The sequence below is a fragment of the Melozone crissalis genome, unplaced genomic scaffold (assembly GCF_028551555.1).
Source record: "Melozone crissalis strain CALT ecotype California unplaced genomic scaffold, PUWL_Pcris_2 ptg000008l_1, whole genome shotgun sequence".
Lineage (NCBI taxonomy): Eukaryota > Metazoa > Chordata > Aves > Passeriformes > Passerellidae > Melozone > Melozone crissalis.
In genome coordinates, this window is record NW_026535786.1 from 18,947,837 (window position 1) to 18,963,126 (window position 15,290).

Here is a 15,290-nt window from a genome sequence, read left to right on the forward strand (position 1 = left end):
ATGGAGGACTCGCACGGGGGGCGGCCGGCGCGGCGCTCCGCTCGGGCTGCCAGCGGCAACGCCTGCTCCTGGGCGCTGCCCACAGTGCTGCTCTGCGCCTACGGCTTCTTCTGCAGCGTGCGGCCGTCGGAGCCCTTCCTCACCCGGTACCTGCTGGGGCCGCACAAGAACCTCTCCGAGACCGAGGTACGGTGTCCCCGGGGGCCTTCCCCCCCCTCCCCCCTCCCCCCGCGGGGTGTGTGTCTGTCTATGTGCTGTATGTCCGTGCTTTGTTCGCAGTACGGGAGTGCTGGCGGTTACCGCCGTCTTTTCCCTCCCGCAGGTGTTCAACGAGATTTACCCGGTGTGGACTTACTCCTACCTGGCGCTGCTCTTCCCCGTGTTCCTGGCCACGGACTATCTGCGGTACAAGCCTGTGGTCCTGCTGCAGGGCCTGAGCCTCATCGTCACCTGGTTCATGCTGCTGTACGCCCAGCGGCTGTGGGCCTTCCAGCTCCTTGAGTTCTTCTACGGGATGGGGACTGCCACCGACATCGCCTATTACTCCTACATCTACAGTGTCGTCGATATCAACCTGTACCAGCAGGTCACCAGCTACTGCCGAAGTGCCACCCTGGTGGGCTACACAGTGGGCTCGGTGTCTGGGCAGGTCCTTGTGTCCGTGGCGGGATGGTCCCTCTTCAGCTTGAACGTTGTCTCCTTAACTAGCATATCCATTGCCTTTGCTACGGCGTGGTTCCTGCCCATGCCGCAGAAAAGCCTTTTCTTTCACCACTTCTCAAGTCAGCGGCTTAGTTGTGAAATGAAGGTCATGGACTGTAAAAATGGAGCTGCTGTCCAAGATCATCCCGACGTGCAGAGGGCACCTGGCTGGGAGGATGAGACAAAAGTTCCCTTAAATGGGGAGGGTCATCCAGCAGAGAAGCAGGTGAGTTGTGCCCTGAGTTTACAGGAGTAGAAGATGCCATACTGACGGGGTTGTCACACATGCATATATATGTATGTAGCAGTAGAGATGTAATATCTCTTATATATATCCCATAACAGCAAAAAAGTATTCCTTTACATATCCCTCTTCCTTACTTAGGGCACAGGGAGAATTATTACTGGCATCCTTTTGCTGTTTGAGCATAGTAGGCTGCTCCTTAGTTTTTCTGAAACTGCTCTTCATGTCTCACCATGGCTGCAGTTTGAATGCTCTGGGCATCAGATTGCCATCCAGTGGTACAAAGCAAGGGGCATCTCTGGGACACCAAACATTGAACATATGTCCAAACTCTGTGTGTGCTTCTGGATGCACCCAGTGACTTGCAGAAAAGGGGCAGTTCTTCATGTACTCAGATTTTGGCGTTGTTACTCCAGCTGTTGTGTGAGTTGTGCTGCAATATGCTGTGTAATAATTGGGGTTTACCATATGATCCTGGAAGGAAGCTGCTCTAGGAAGGAAACTGTAGTAATTCTTGAAGACACTTGGAAGCAGACATTGATTAGTAATACAAGGGCAGAATGTGAGAAATTGCAGGAAGCACATCTGCATGATATCTGCTTAATACAGCCTCTGAGAATGCCAAGGCAGTGCCCTGACTTGTGGCTTTTGTGGGCTGCGTAACTTGGCAAAGTCATTTGTACAAAACAAGTGCAGGGACTCTTGCTTGGTGGAGACATGTGCTGGTTCCCACCATGCATGAGCAGCCTCCAGTTTTGGGGCCCAGTGTGAGTGTGTGGTTTGCCTGCTGGGCAGGTCCCTGCTGGCCTCATTGCTCCAGGAAATGCAAATATGTGAAGATTCCTGGCAGGGGGATTCGAGGCCCTGGGGAGAGTCAGCGGTGCTCCTCAGACAGAAGGAGGCTGTACTGGTTCTGAGGACAAGCCAGAAGGTAAGCACAGCTGCTGGATTAGTCAGCAGTGGGTATTTCTTAGCAAGTAAGCCACAGTTAGCTGGTTTGGGGGAGGCAGCATCCAGAGCTGCTTTCTGCTTCTCCAGCTACAGCTGGGAATTGAAGGTATTAACATTCCAGGGACTTAATCCTACCCCATCCAGCACGATCATGTGTGACCAAGGATATTTTTACCCGAGTTATGCTTGCATGTTAAAGGGTATTTGTTAAGACAAATTCTGTGCCATAAACATATAACTTATCCATCCCTTTTGTTTACCTTACTCCTGTCCTGAGAGAGTATGTGTAGTACCAAAGTAGTGGGGAAAAGTTTAGAAAAGGAGAGAGTACACCTGCCTAACTCCCCTGAGGTCCCTTACACCAGGTGTTGAAGTCTGAGAAGCATTGGAGTGTGATGATTGTCCTTCTTGCTGAGGTAACAGCAACCATATTTCACAAACATGGATGGCTGAAGGAATAATTGTACTGGAGAGGCACTGCCAGAGCAGGGCAGGTGTGCCTTTCTGCCTTACCAGACATTCGCTTGGGGCTGAGCAGCCAAGTCAGTTTTTGGGCTGTGTGTGACCGTTCCCTTCTCTTGTTTTCCTGTGTCTGATCTTGTGCTTTGTGTGAAATCGTCGGTGTGGGAGTTACGTGTAAGGTCACATTGCCACAAGCTCACTTCTTCCCAAGTTACTCTGCTGTGTTTTGGAGGAATGGTATCCACAAGCAGAGCAAGAGTTACACCACTGGCAAGGCACCGGTGGGACTGTGTGGTGTTTAATAAAGATGCTTAGAAATCAGTGACACTTGAAGGGGTGGAAGAAAGGAAGTTCAGGACAGGTTTCAGGCTGTGGTCTTTTGGAGTTTTAGTAGAAACCTTTTGAAGTGAGTTTTATTGCTCATGGAAAATAGTATTTCCCAGGAACACTCTGCATGATTCCCCCAGGGAAAGGGCATAATGCCAAGAGCTCAAAGTTGCTGCTGCTCTCTGGAAACCACTCTGAAACTGGGCATGTGACAGCACAATGTGCAATAGCTCAGTCCTGTGACAATGCTGTGTGTTTCCCTGCAGGGAATCCAAGTTCACAGGGGCCTGAGGTGCTGTGTGGGCCTCGGGGCTCTGCCCAGTCTCACATTAAGTAACTGCTCCTCCTACTCAGACCAGAAGGGTCTTGCCCTACAGAGTCTACACTATGTCTGTACATGTGTGTGTGTGCAGCAAATGTAACCAGGAACTTTTGTCTACAAAGGCATGCTCTTTTCCTCTGCTGCTGTTGACATAAAGTGGTAAAGAACTGTAATTTTTTGTAAAAAGCAACTGTAATAGTTTGCATGTAAAAAGATAGTAAGAACTGTAATATCTGTATGAAAAAAGCAATTTTGATTACTGTCATCCCCTATTGCTAGAATTGATCTATTTTCAATCATTTTTAAGAGTCTGCCCCCTTGCATGTTCTTTCTAGAAAGATTCAGAGTGGAAAGCTTTATTTTTTATCTCCTGCCATTTGTCAGGGCACTTGTATGTGCAGGACCTGCCATTTGCAACAGCAGTGTCTGATGGAAGTAGTTTCTCTTTCCCTTTAGATCCCCAGGTGACATCTCTCACCTTCTTGAAGCCCTGGTGAGCTTTAACAGGGGTACAGTGTGTGGTAATGAACTTGCTTCTATGACTATTGATAAACTCACAATGCCTGTTGGAGACAGATGTAGTTCCCTGTGCTACAAAATTTGGTTGAATTTGAATCAGGAGTTAAAAGTGTCAGTAATACTTTTTACCTTTATGATGTGAATGGCTGGCTTCCAATCCTGTCTTGTCAAAGTGGATATTGTGTCCTGTTCTCTGGTGTTTCTTCTGTGGTACCCTTCAGCTGCTCACATAACACGTGGCAGTCCCTGCTGTCTGTCAGGGAGAGCCAGAGATGGGGAGATGCTTGGGACTGAATGCTTCCCCTGCATGTAAGGGTATGGCCCTGTTTGGCACAGAGATTGTGGGATGAGAAAGCTTTTTATGCATTACTGTGTGGGGGTTTGTATCCTAGAGTGGCATTGTCACTCACCAGTGATCAGACCACCTGAAAGGGGCAATTTTGTGGATTAGTGTGAAGTGTTCATAAACAAAGACTTAACATTTCTCTCCCCTTCCTTCTCCAATCTATGCAGAAGCAGAAAGTAAACATCGCAAAGGTGCTCAAAGACCTCTGGCAGGACTTCGTGCAGTGCTACTCCTCCAGGACCATGCTATGCTGGTCCGTGTGGTGGGCACTGTCCACCTGTGGCTACTTTCAGGTCATCAACTACGCTCAGGGCCTGTGGGAGATGGTGCTGCCTTCTCACAATGCGGACATCTACAATGGTGCTGTGGAGGCGGCCTCGACGCTCCTAGGTAAGCTTCCTGCTTAGCTCCGGCTCTGCTGTGAGAAATGTCTTATTTCCCTCAAGGTCACTAGAGCATGGTTTGGAAATACCATGCATTCCCCCAAGCATGCAAGGAGAGGTAAGCCCTGGCATTTGCGGTGAGCCTTCCCTGACATGCACGGGTAAGGTGCTCTGTGAGTTAGTCATGGAAGCAGTCCTGATTCTTGTAATCCAGTACGTAGGTGTTTAGAGGAACCTCCCAAGGCAATCATCATTCTGAAATACTTGGCACAAGGCTCCAGGCATGTGGCTGACTGTCTGCTCTTGACTGTCACCATGACAATGAGGTTATGTTTGTTTTAGCCACCCAGAGTCAGACATGGGGTCCTGTGCGTTTGGTTTTTCTCCAGGAGCCCGTGAAGGTTTCCTGTACGCACCCAGCATGCAGTGAGCCATGGTTAGTCATTTCAGCACTGTTAGGAGCAGAAGCTATTAAGATGAAAGAAGTTGGTTGACTTGAAAGGGACAGGTAGGTCAGTGAACACAAGCATTTGTTTATGAAGTTGTTTAATACTGTTTCATTACCAGAACTAAGACAATACTATTTAAAAAAAACTAACATACCCTTGCAGAGGTTTTCTAGATGTTGCTGCAGCACATCCCTTTTCTTTGATGGAGTCATTGTTCCATCACCTGCTGTGGGCATCACCTGCTTGGGGGCAAAAGAAACCAAGGTACACAAATTATTAGTGCTTCCTTGGGTGTGCTCAGCCCCTTCTTGAAGTTCAGTAGGAAGCTGTGGCTGGTTTATAGTTCTAAAAGCTGGTCCACAACCCATTGTTAGTTGGATTTGAAACTGTTGGCAACTTGATGACTTTGTCTATTCAGTCCTTGGTGTACTAAATCTGCCCTTAAATACTTTGCTGTCATACACTGCTTCTCCACTATAGCATGAGCCTATGGCTCTTTCTTCTTGTTTGGATTGGCTTCCTCTACCATCCTACCTTTGTCCCAGTAGAAGAATAATTGGTATCAAGGAAAAGAAGACCCATAATGTGGCCTAATAGCAGCACAATTTAAAAAATAAAAAAAGGGAGACAAGGGTATTCTTCAAACCTTATAATGAACATCTTTGATAACAAGGTCCCTTTTAAAAAAGCCTGTGAAAATGGACCTAAACTCATAAGACTGAAGTTTTTAGTTTCCCATTTTGATTTTCTTTCCCCTCAAGTATCATTTTTATAAATAGTTGAATCATTTTGGGTGATGTTTTCAGGTAAATTAGCCTGAACTGCTCAAATGATAGAATCCTTCCAGTTGATAGAGATTAATTGCTTGAAAAAAGCAAAGTTTAATGAATTTATGGTCACAACTAAAAGCTTGAAGTGTGTGACAGGACTGGAAGTCCTAGCATTTGTTAAAAATGAGCATACAGTGACCTGACTTCCTAGGCACTAGTGCAAATGCTCTAATTTCTGATTTCCAGTTTGAATTTATTAATGAGCTGTTTATTTATCTCTGATGTCACGCCAGGGTTGTATTTTAGCACAAAATCTTTGCTCTGGGCCAGACAAACCAGGTTTTTCTAGCTGTTCTTTAGTAAAGTTAAGCTCTTTGTTCTCTTCCTTAATTCTACAAGAACACAATGTGCCCATCTTTGCACCAAACCTGGCATGAGTTTCATTCCTTTTGAAGGTGGATAATCTGAATTGCACTCAACTTAACTCAGTGAGGCATCAGACTTACAGAAGGACATGCTGTTCACTCTTCCCCCTGTATTAGAAATCTCTCCTGCTGTGTCCTAGATCTGATTTGCCATTTTCATTGCTCTTAGTCATTCTGTGCTTAGTTAGGAGCAACGTTTGGCACCCTTTTCATAAGGTGCTGTTGCAGTCCGTGCCCTGCAGAGGGGTTTAAGTTGGCATGGTGACTCACGTTGCTGTCGGCTCCCTGTCCTGGGAAAGAAAATTAGGATTCCTTCTAGGGAGATCAGCTGACTGTTAGATTGCATCCCTGCACCTTCTTTGGAGTGTGGCAATCCTTTATCAGGTTGGGTTATGAAACCACTGATCAGCTGAATGTGTCTCATTGAAGGACACAGACTGAATGTCTTAATTTGGCGTCAGGCTGATACAACCTTGGCGCATAAGGAAAATACAATTTTGTGAATTGCCATGAGATCCTCATGTCTGTTCTCAAATATCAGAATTGCTGAGACAGTAGGAAGAATGCTCTAGGACTGAGCTTCTTTTTGCATTTCAGAGTTTTGCTACTGGAGGACCCAGACTTCCAAAGAACAAGATGTTAGTCAGACTTTAGTGGGAAAATAAATCCTTTCCCTTGGCATAGTGCCGTTCTTCACCAGTCTGCAAGATTGATGTGTGGTCTGACAGGATTGTAGTCTTGTGCAAACTGGTGGTGCATAAGGAATCTTGGTGTGCTTGAAGGTTTTCTAAGACAGCATGCCAGCTAAGGGCTACAAAGAGCTTAGATAGTGCACTGTAGCACTTTTGTGCAGTGGTCTACTGCTGAACACAATCCTGTTTTTCAGAAATGTCCTGTAAACCTCCCTTTGTCAGTATGCTGTTTGTCTGGTTTGCTGTGTACCGCCATTATGCTGTTGGTTGCTGTTTGGCTTATTTGCAGAACAAGGCCTACTTGGAATGGGAATTTTCTATTAATGTAATATGTATTTAGACTTCTCAGTAGTTGCAGCTGTGATAGTGCATGAAACTATCTTTGTCTGCTCATTGAATTGCACGAAATACCACATACTTTCCCATCCTCTGATTTGTCTTTTATCGCCATCCCCTCTTCACAAAATCCAGCCAGAGTTACAAACCTGGGTTGTAAAGGATTGTTCTTGCACAATCAATAGTGCATGATTATAACCTGTGACTAGGCTGCATTCCAGAAGATGTGGATTTGGACTTCTCAGTCTTAATCTTACAGCCCAGTGTGGAGATGACAGTAAATGTAGGTTTTTCTGCTTCCTGGGGGAGAGCTCTAACAGCTGTGCATTAAAGTGAGTAGTGCCTTTCTCCCTCCTACCCTCTGTTAAAGCACCAGTAAATAATTTGGTGAGCGCTTTTGAGAACCAGGGTTTGGATTTCTCAACAGAAATTACCCAATTATTGACAGCACTGCCACAGTCAGGCACAGAGGAGTGAGTGGCAGTGGTCTGAGGCCTGGGGCTGTCATGCTTCTGGAGCCAGAGAGGAGGCTTTAGAGGCAGTCAGCATTGACCTATGTATTTTTTTCCTGTTTCTGTAAGAGTAAATGGGAGTTTACAGCAGTGTTCTAGGTGAGGGAGGGGTCAGGAAGGAGAGCTGCTGAGGTGTTCCTACTTGTGCCCTCCACTTCATTCATGTTTGGCTGTTAGGGGCTATAGAGCTCCTAGTGCACCATCTCCAAATTGCTCCAACTGTAATTACTAAGATTTATGCTTTCTTTCCCCTCACAGGAGCAGTTGCAGTCGTTGTTGTGGGTCACATAAAAACATCCTGGGCAGTGTGGGGTGAAGTGGCACTTGCCCTGTTCTCTCTTCTTATTGCTGCTGCTGTGTATGTCATGGACACTGTTCATAACATCTGGGTGTGCTATGCATCCTATGTCATCTTCAGAATTATCTACATGATGCTAATCACAATAGCAACGTGAGTATCTCTGTAACCTAAACTGCTCTCAAGGTTACAGCTGGTATGAAAGTGGTGCCTTTCCTGTGGAACAAGAGTCTGTTGCAAGGGTTTGTGTTGTGATTCAGGTTGGAAACTGAGGCATGGAGATATATTTGGCTGGCAGTGTGCCCAAGCTTAAAAATCTTGTGGCACTGAAGTGAATACTTCTAAATATTAGATAGTGCTGATTGCTAGGGGGATGTTTTTCATAAACGTGGCTGGAGTGAAGTGTTAACAGATGAGCAAAGGACAATGCTTTGCCTGGATTGAAGCATCAACTTCCCCTAACCTGTAGGAAAACTACTTCGATATTATTTGTCACTTTGGGGAGGAAAGCTTAGCTGGTTTTGAACCACAAAATCGCTTCAAGACAGCTCAAGCACAAGGAGAGGGGTGATGCTGAAACTGGCAACTGCAAGGGGAGTTCTGGTTAGAAGGATGCAAAAGGTTATGGACCACACAGCAACAGACTGAAGCTTTGAGATTCAGCCAGCTGCTCTCTGCGGTCAGAGTGTGTTGCATCTTCTCCATGTGACCAGACCCTTTACATCAGACAGCTGGGCTGCTTCAGTGACACTGAAACCCACACAGCTCCCTTAGTGGTGTGTTGGGTTGTTTGTTTGCTTTTAAAAAAAGGGGTTGTATGTGTCTGTGGGTCTCTGCTAGCTATTAAGTTAGTCCATTGCGATCCTATTTAGAAAAGGACGCTATCTGTGCAAGGTAATTTAGCTGTGGAAAATATGAAACCAATCGATGTAACTCCTCAAGTTGCAAAGTTGTACTGTCCAGAAATGTTCCTGCCATTTATGCATTCCTCTACTTTTTCCCTTATGTTTCTGGTCATCTCTTTCTTTCCAGGTTCCAGATTGCTACAAATCTCAGTGTGGAGCGGTATGCCCTGGTGTTTGGGGTCAATACTTTCATTGCCTTAGGCCTTCAGACTCTGCTCACTGTGATTGTTGTAGATGCCAGTGGGCTTGGCTTAGACATCTTCACCCAGGTATGATAGATGTTCTTAACTTTATTGATGGGAGGTGGGGAAGGGAGGAAGATAAACCAAGCTGTAAAGCTTGTCAGCTACCTGTTTCTGGGTCAAGGATTTGACAGAGAAATAACCACTGAATCCTGATATTTTAGAATGGAAGGGAACTCATTTATTTTATTAACATTCCTATGAATCTGGAAACTGCTTGGTTTAACCACTTCTTTTTATTTTCTTTTCTCTGCAGTTCATGATTTATGCCTCTTACTTTGCGGTCATCTCACTGGTGTTCTTGGTCAGTGGCATCTGCAGTATTGTGGAATCTTGCAGAAGACAAGAGCAGGTGCAAAGCAGATCTCCTGAAAGCCAGTAGTGCCCTAAGCGAAGACTCTTGGTGACTACATATGAAGATATAGGTCTGTTTTTAATCTCTGCCTTTTCTTCCCAAGGCAATCACCTTAATGGTATATGATCCATATTTATACTATATTAGTAGCACATTTTAGAAGGTAAATATATTAGCTCTTACGTAAGTAAGAACAAATATCTTCTTTCTAAAATGCCCTTTGTTCTTCTGTTGCATGTATGGGATGTGCAGCAAAGAACAGTAAGTTTTCTCAAAGAATGAGAACCTTGGGAGGTTTTAGTCTAACACTGTCCATCTGCAGACAGTTTTGTGATTGTCTGGTCAACTGCTGCTCTCTGTCATGAGGTGCTGCTACAGGGCAGAAATGAGGGCATGCTAACAGAGCTCTCTGTGGAGAGCCCCAGACCTGGGATAGGAGGTGGCCTGAGGACTGTGCTCTGGCAGTGGCTCTCACTAAAGCTGCCCTGTGATGCTGGATGCTCTGTTTTAAGGACTGGTACACTTACATTTCTGCATACACAGATGCTTCCTAGAGGAGCTTGTACTGTTTTTCTGTTCCTGTCTATCATCCCTGCTGCCAGAGGTTTACCTTAGCTGATCATGGTTCTTCCCCAAAAACATGTGTCCTGGGGCAATTTGTGGCCCTGGTGGATGGGCTATTAGTGGCACTACTTGTTCCACAAAGGCCTGTGCCCAGGAAGGACTGTAACTAGAGGGAAACTTAGAGGGAGTTGAAATGGGCAAAATGCTAATCCCCGGGACCCTTGGATAACTTTGCCTTTGTCCCTTAGGGCTGCAGGTTCCTGTGATTACAGGAGTCATTGCCTCACAACCCACAGGCTGGACTGTTTCAGGGATGGTGTACGTTAGCATACACTGAGAAGGAAGGTAACTCACAGGATTTTAAGTTATTCTTTGTGCCCTTAGAGAATTGTGGCTGTGGTGATTAAATTGACACCTTCAATTATGGTAGTTAGCAGAATGACTGCCTGAGGCTTTGGAAAATGACGATTTATGGCCTGTCATTTTTCCACTGTTATTTTAAAATGCCTTTATGCTTCTGGTGGGTCTCTGTCCACTAGTTCTACCTCTTCTTTCCACATGAGCAGAACAATGAATGTTTAGAGTGGGCAATTCTTTTTCTTGTCCAGTTTAAGCAATTTGGAACTTGCCTCATATCGGTTTTTTAAAATAATTTATTTTTTCCAAATTGCTTCAACACTGAAGAGGAGTTGCAGAGAGTTGTCCTGGGCTTGGGCACCTGGGTACTCAGGCAGCGTGACCAGAACAGCAACAAATGCCTATGGAGTGTGCTTGTTTCTGTGCAGGTAGTGGTGAGTTTAAGTGTACAGGAGAGCTGGCAAGGGAGAAGGTGCAATGCAGCCTTTCCCTCCATGCCTTCTCTCTGTGTGTTCGTTAGAGCTCCTTTCTTCTTTCAGCTGAAGAAGCAGCTTTGGTTCATCACCTGCTTTTAGTGCCAAGGAGATTTCACAGTATTGGGGTTGGGAAGGTGTTTTTCCCCTGGCTGGGACACTTCCCATCACCTTCTGTGAGCCTCAGCCTTTACTACACAAGGTGCGTGATTAATGTGTTTGGCATGTGCTGCCTGGGATCCAGGGAGCCCTTCCAGGCCAGCTGCTCAGGGGAGCCCACTCCCCAAAAACTTTTCTTTCTGCACACTGCCTCTTGAAACAGCCCCCTAAAGAGGGGCTCAGCTGCACTGGCATTTACACATGTGAACTTAACTGCCTTATCCTGAAATGGAAACTTGAAGCCACCCATGTAAAAATTCCTTTCTCTGTGTTTTTTTGTTTTAAAAAAAATAAAATCTGAAGCCATGAAATGCTAGCTGATGAGCTGTCCTGGGATGGGATAGTCTGTCCTTTGAGTTCCTTGGTCTGATGGCAGTTGGAACAAAGCAAGGGAAATGGGTACACAGCACTCCTATCAAGTGACCAAAAGGAGCAGCTCAATTTTAATTATACTTTTCCTACAGAGGTCAAATCTTTGATGGGGAACAGCGCAGTTGTTTTAAAAGCGAGTCACAAATGAACTAATGACTTACAGCAATATCAGTGATTTTTGTACCAAAGTAATGAAACTGTGGTAACTACAATAGAAAGGCTTACACTGTGTATGTCCACAGGCCCACAAGGTGTGGAAGCCACACCTGGATGTCATTCAGGTTCTGAGCTCTGCTGTTGCTTTGGTGATGAGGTGACTGTAGAGCCTGATTGGAGCTGTATGCAGAGTTAACAGTGATGCCTAGGAAAACCTGTAACCATGTGGATGTTGTTGGTTTCTAATTAAACAACTATTTTTGTTAAATAAAAATACTCTGAGCTATCCTGTGTGGAAGATGGTTTTTTTCCTATTTTGATTCCCTGCTGATCATCGCACTGCTGCTGCAGGTTATTCTGAGCATCTTTGTAATAAAGAGAAAAACAATCTAAAACAAAACATACAAAAAGAAGCAACGCTTCAAGAAGTTGATAATTGATGGCTGGCTTGTGTAGGTTTGCATAACTCTGTGCAAGTGTCTTGTTTTGGGGATTCTTAATGCTGAGCAGTCCATAAGCACCACTCTAATTCCAGTGCAGACTGGTCTGCAGACGGAGATCATCACTCATCAATGCAGGGTAGCCCTGGTCAGGACGCTCCAGTCTAACTGGGGGTGACAGTACAGGAAAGCAGGTGTAGGGTTTTCATGCAGGAGTGTTGGACTCATATAAGCCCAGAGATCCACGGATACTGCACAGGAGGACCTTTCTACTTACATGGACCTAATTGCAAAGTTGAGGCCTTAAAGGAGAAATGTTGTAAGCTCCCCATCCTGGCACACCCTGCCTTGGATGTGGCTTGTACCTCATAGTACAGGGTGGAGGGTACAGTGGTTTGTCTAGGTAAGTAGCCCAACAAGCCCTGTGCACAACACCAAAACCAAAAAAGGGGTGTTCTGGGGAGGGGAGGCTTTCTTAGACATGCTTCCTTCATAGCTTTATTGCTGAAGGATAAGACTGTTGGCATGTCAGGTCTGTTCTGAATTTCATTCATCTGCCTTCCTGGGTGAATACAGGAATCAGCTGTGGGGGTATGAGTTTCTCGACAGAGTCGGGGATTAAAATATCTGCTTGCGTCTGTCAAGAATATAAGTAGTAGGTCATACAGGTATAGCATTATGCTTAAGGTGGGTTCAAGTGTTTCTCATTGGTGCTGGTGAAAGGCTGCTCTCCCCTGCAAGTGAAGCAAGTCCACGTGAACTGTGGCAATCCTTGCTCCTCCCATCACATCCTGCCACATCGTGGAAGCTGAGAGAGCTGAAAGGGGCACACAGCTGCTGTGAAGGAGCAGAATTTCTGCGCTGGAGATAGAGCATGCAGTGCCGTTCGGTGGAGATGAGATAAACACTACACGCGGCTGTCTGCCTGGGGTGTTGGGGCTGTTTCTTTGTTCCAGTTGATGCTGGGGGCTGCTGGAGGTGAGTGTTTCAACTGAATCTCTGTCCTGCACTGGGCTTGCTGTGATGCTGGTAGGATGAGGTGTAGTTCCTGGGATCACTGCTACAGTGAGGGACTGGGTGCTGGGCTTGTTCTGCCCTAAAAGGCAGGAATAGTAAGAGCTGCCAGAGGCTGCTGTTTCAGGAGCAGCACCCAGTGCTGTCCCCCTGGGCTAGCAGTGGCTGTGAGAGCCTGCCAAGGCAAGGCAGGGTTGCACTCAACCTCTGAAGTGGCTGTGTGCATATGTGACACAGTCTGCTGCTCTGGCAGTGCTCTCAGGGAAAGGGAAGGGCTCTGTGTGGAAGCGGTTGTGTTTTCTTCTCTATTGGTGTGATCGTAGCCAAGCACTGGGAAGGAAAGAGGGACTTTGACTATGGAAGGGGCAGGAGACTGGATGCTTTGAATCCTGCTCCCAGTGGATTTTGACAGTGTCAATTGACAGTGTTTCCTACACTACATAAAAAAAGTGTTAAAGTGCTTGCTTAATGCTCCTCTGGAGATGTTATGCAGCTTTTCTCTGTGAAACACACTCACTGTCCATGAATCTGCTGCCTGAACATAGTGTCTGGTGCATTAGTGACAAGGAAAACAGCAGCCAGTATGCCAGGATCTGTCCTTGGAGCCCTGCACTGCTTTACTGCTGTTTTTGTTGCATTTTTCATAACCATACTCTGCAGCTTCCTCACACATGGGAACATCTGAAAACCAACATTTAATGACATGTGGGTTAATGACTGCATAGATCAATTTTGATTGACCTTAAATCATTAAGTTAATATTGACAAATATCACAACTTGGCATCCCAACAATAGGGTCCAATCCTTGCCTTAATCATGCTGATTTGTAATTAGTCGCATAAAGCATCTCTTGTGAATTAAAAGGATAGCACTGGCTTTTAAGATGAAGGATAAGTCTTACAATAAAAGCAGAGCAGAAAGCCTTGATATTGTACCCAGTTCTCTGTATTTTAGACTGCTATGAACTTGTCAAAATGAAATGTGGAAAGTCAGAAATTCAGCTTATTGCCTTCAAGGGTAGGATAACTGCATGCCCTGGGTGAGGTCACTGGTTAAGTTTCACCAGGTACAACAGGAACCATTGCCAAGCAGCTAACAGCATTATCTCTGGTAAGTGTAAGGGAGCCCTTCCAGCCCACTAGAACCAGTGTCAAAGCCTGGTTTTCTTTTTCACCATATGGTGTAAAATGAGCAGAAGCCCTGGCATCATGGAGTCCTGCCTCCTCCTATTGCATGTGGCCTATGATGACAGATGTCTTCAGAGAACTTGTGAACCCCACCTTGAAGGGGTTCAGCTTTTCTGTCCCATATGACTTTGAGTGAAAGGGGGACCCTACTTGAGTTACTCTGAGAGTTATCAAAGCTCTGGCTTCATGGCTGTTTTTCTGCCTGTATTTTCTTTCACTAGCATTAACCCTTTAGTACAGGGGAGGTGCTGCCCTCTGAGGTGCGCGGCCATGACAGTGTAATCGGCATCACCTCAGTGCTGCCAGTGAGGCGAACTCCCTCCCTCGCTCTCTCCCTCTTTCCCCCCAGAGGGGTCTATGCTACTGCAGCCCTGGCTGGTAGGAAGGCTGAGGAGGGTCATTCCCCAAAATTCAGTGCTGGGAAGCCTCTTGTGATGCTGAATGAACTTTATCACCGTGAACGGCTGCTGACAGCTGCTCGCCTTTGCAGTGAGCTCTGTGTGTGCTCTATGGGGAGTCTGGTGGTCACACAGCTCTTTGGGGTCCTGCTGGTCTCAGGGGCACAGCATCCACTACCTGTGGGGTGTTTCGTTCTCTCTAGAGGAGACTGCAACCTGCCACCTCCTCCAGCTCCACTGAGGAGCCTCATCCTTCTCCCTCTGCCAGCCCCCCTCTGGCTCCGTAGGTAAATCAGGGTGGGGTTCTTTGGCCTTTTATTTTTTTCTTTTCCCCAGATGGGAATTAATTCAGGGCATTTCCTGGTTTTGTTTTTTGGTTTTTTGTTGGTTGTTTTTTTTTTTTTTTTTTTTTTTTTTGTTTTTTTTTGTTTGTTTGTTTGTTTTTTGGTTTTTTTAGGGGGGGATTTTTGGGGTTTTTTTTCTGGTTTTTTCCATTTCCAAGTTCAAGGAGCAATGTGTGGTTAACACAGAGAGGTGTGTCTCTGGAGATTCAGTGCTGTCTTCATTAGTGGTGAGACACTGGAACAGGTTGTCCAGAGAAGTTGTGGATGTCCCAGCTCTGGAGGTGTTCAAGGCCAGGTTGGATGGGGCTCTGAGCAGCCTGATCTTGTGGAAGGTGTCCTTGCCCATGGCACTGGGTTGGAGCTTCAAGATTCCATTCCAATCCAAGCAATTCTATGATTCTGTGATTAACAAAAGCCCAAATCCTGACACTGCTGCCTCTTGGGCTGATCCGATTGCTCATTGCCAGCCGGAGCATGATGAATAATACAACACACAAACCGAGGCTGCTCCCTCACGAATTCATAATTTAACAGCATCAAAGAAGGGCTTTCGGCTGAGCCGCCTGCCGCACTCCTGCCCCTCCC

General features: G+C 46.1%; 1 protein-coding gene across 1 annotated transcript; it reads left to right on the forward strand.

Annotated features, from left to right (window-relative positions):
• On the forward strand, window positions 1-11,592 carry SLC19A2 (solute carrier family 19 member 2). Its single transcript, XM_054269767.1, has 6 exons — window positions 1-186; window positions 323-928; window positions 4,041-4,263; window positions 7,699-7,891; window positions 8,771-8,912; window positions 9,142-11,592. The coding sequence occupies exons 1-6, from the start codon at window positions 1-3 to the stop codon at window positions 9,265-9,267; spliced, it is 1,476 nt and encodes a 491-aa protein (XP_054125742.1). The 3' UTR covers window positions 9,268-11,592.
• The last annotated feature ends 3,698 nt before the right edge of the window (window positions 11,593-15,290 follow it).

Bases quoted from the DNA above. Each gene is read 5' to 3' on its own strand.
- SLC19A2 (XM_054269767.1), top strand. From the start codon at position 1: ATGGAGGACTCGCACGGGGGGCGGCCGGCGCGGCGCTCCGCTCGGGCT. The intron at 187-322 runs GTACGGTGTCCC...TCCCTCCCGCAG, and splicing joins AGAACCTCTCCGAGACCGAG to GTGTTCAACGAGATTTACCC. The intron at 8,913-9,141 runs GTATGATAGATG...TTTTCTCTGCAG, and splicing joins GCTTAGACATCTTCACCCAG to TTCATGATTTATGCCTCTTA.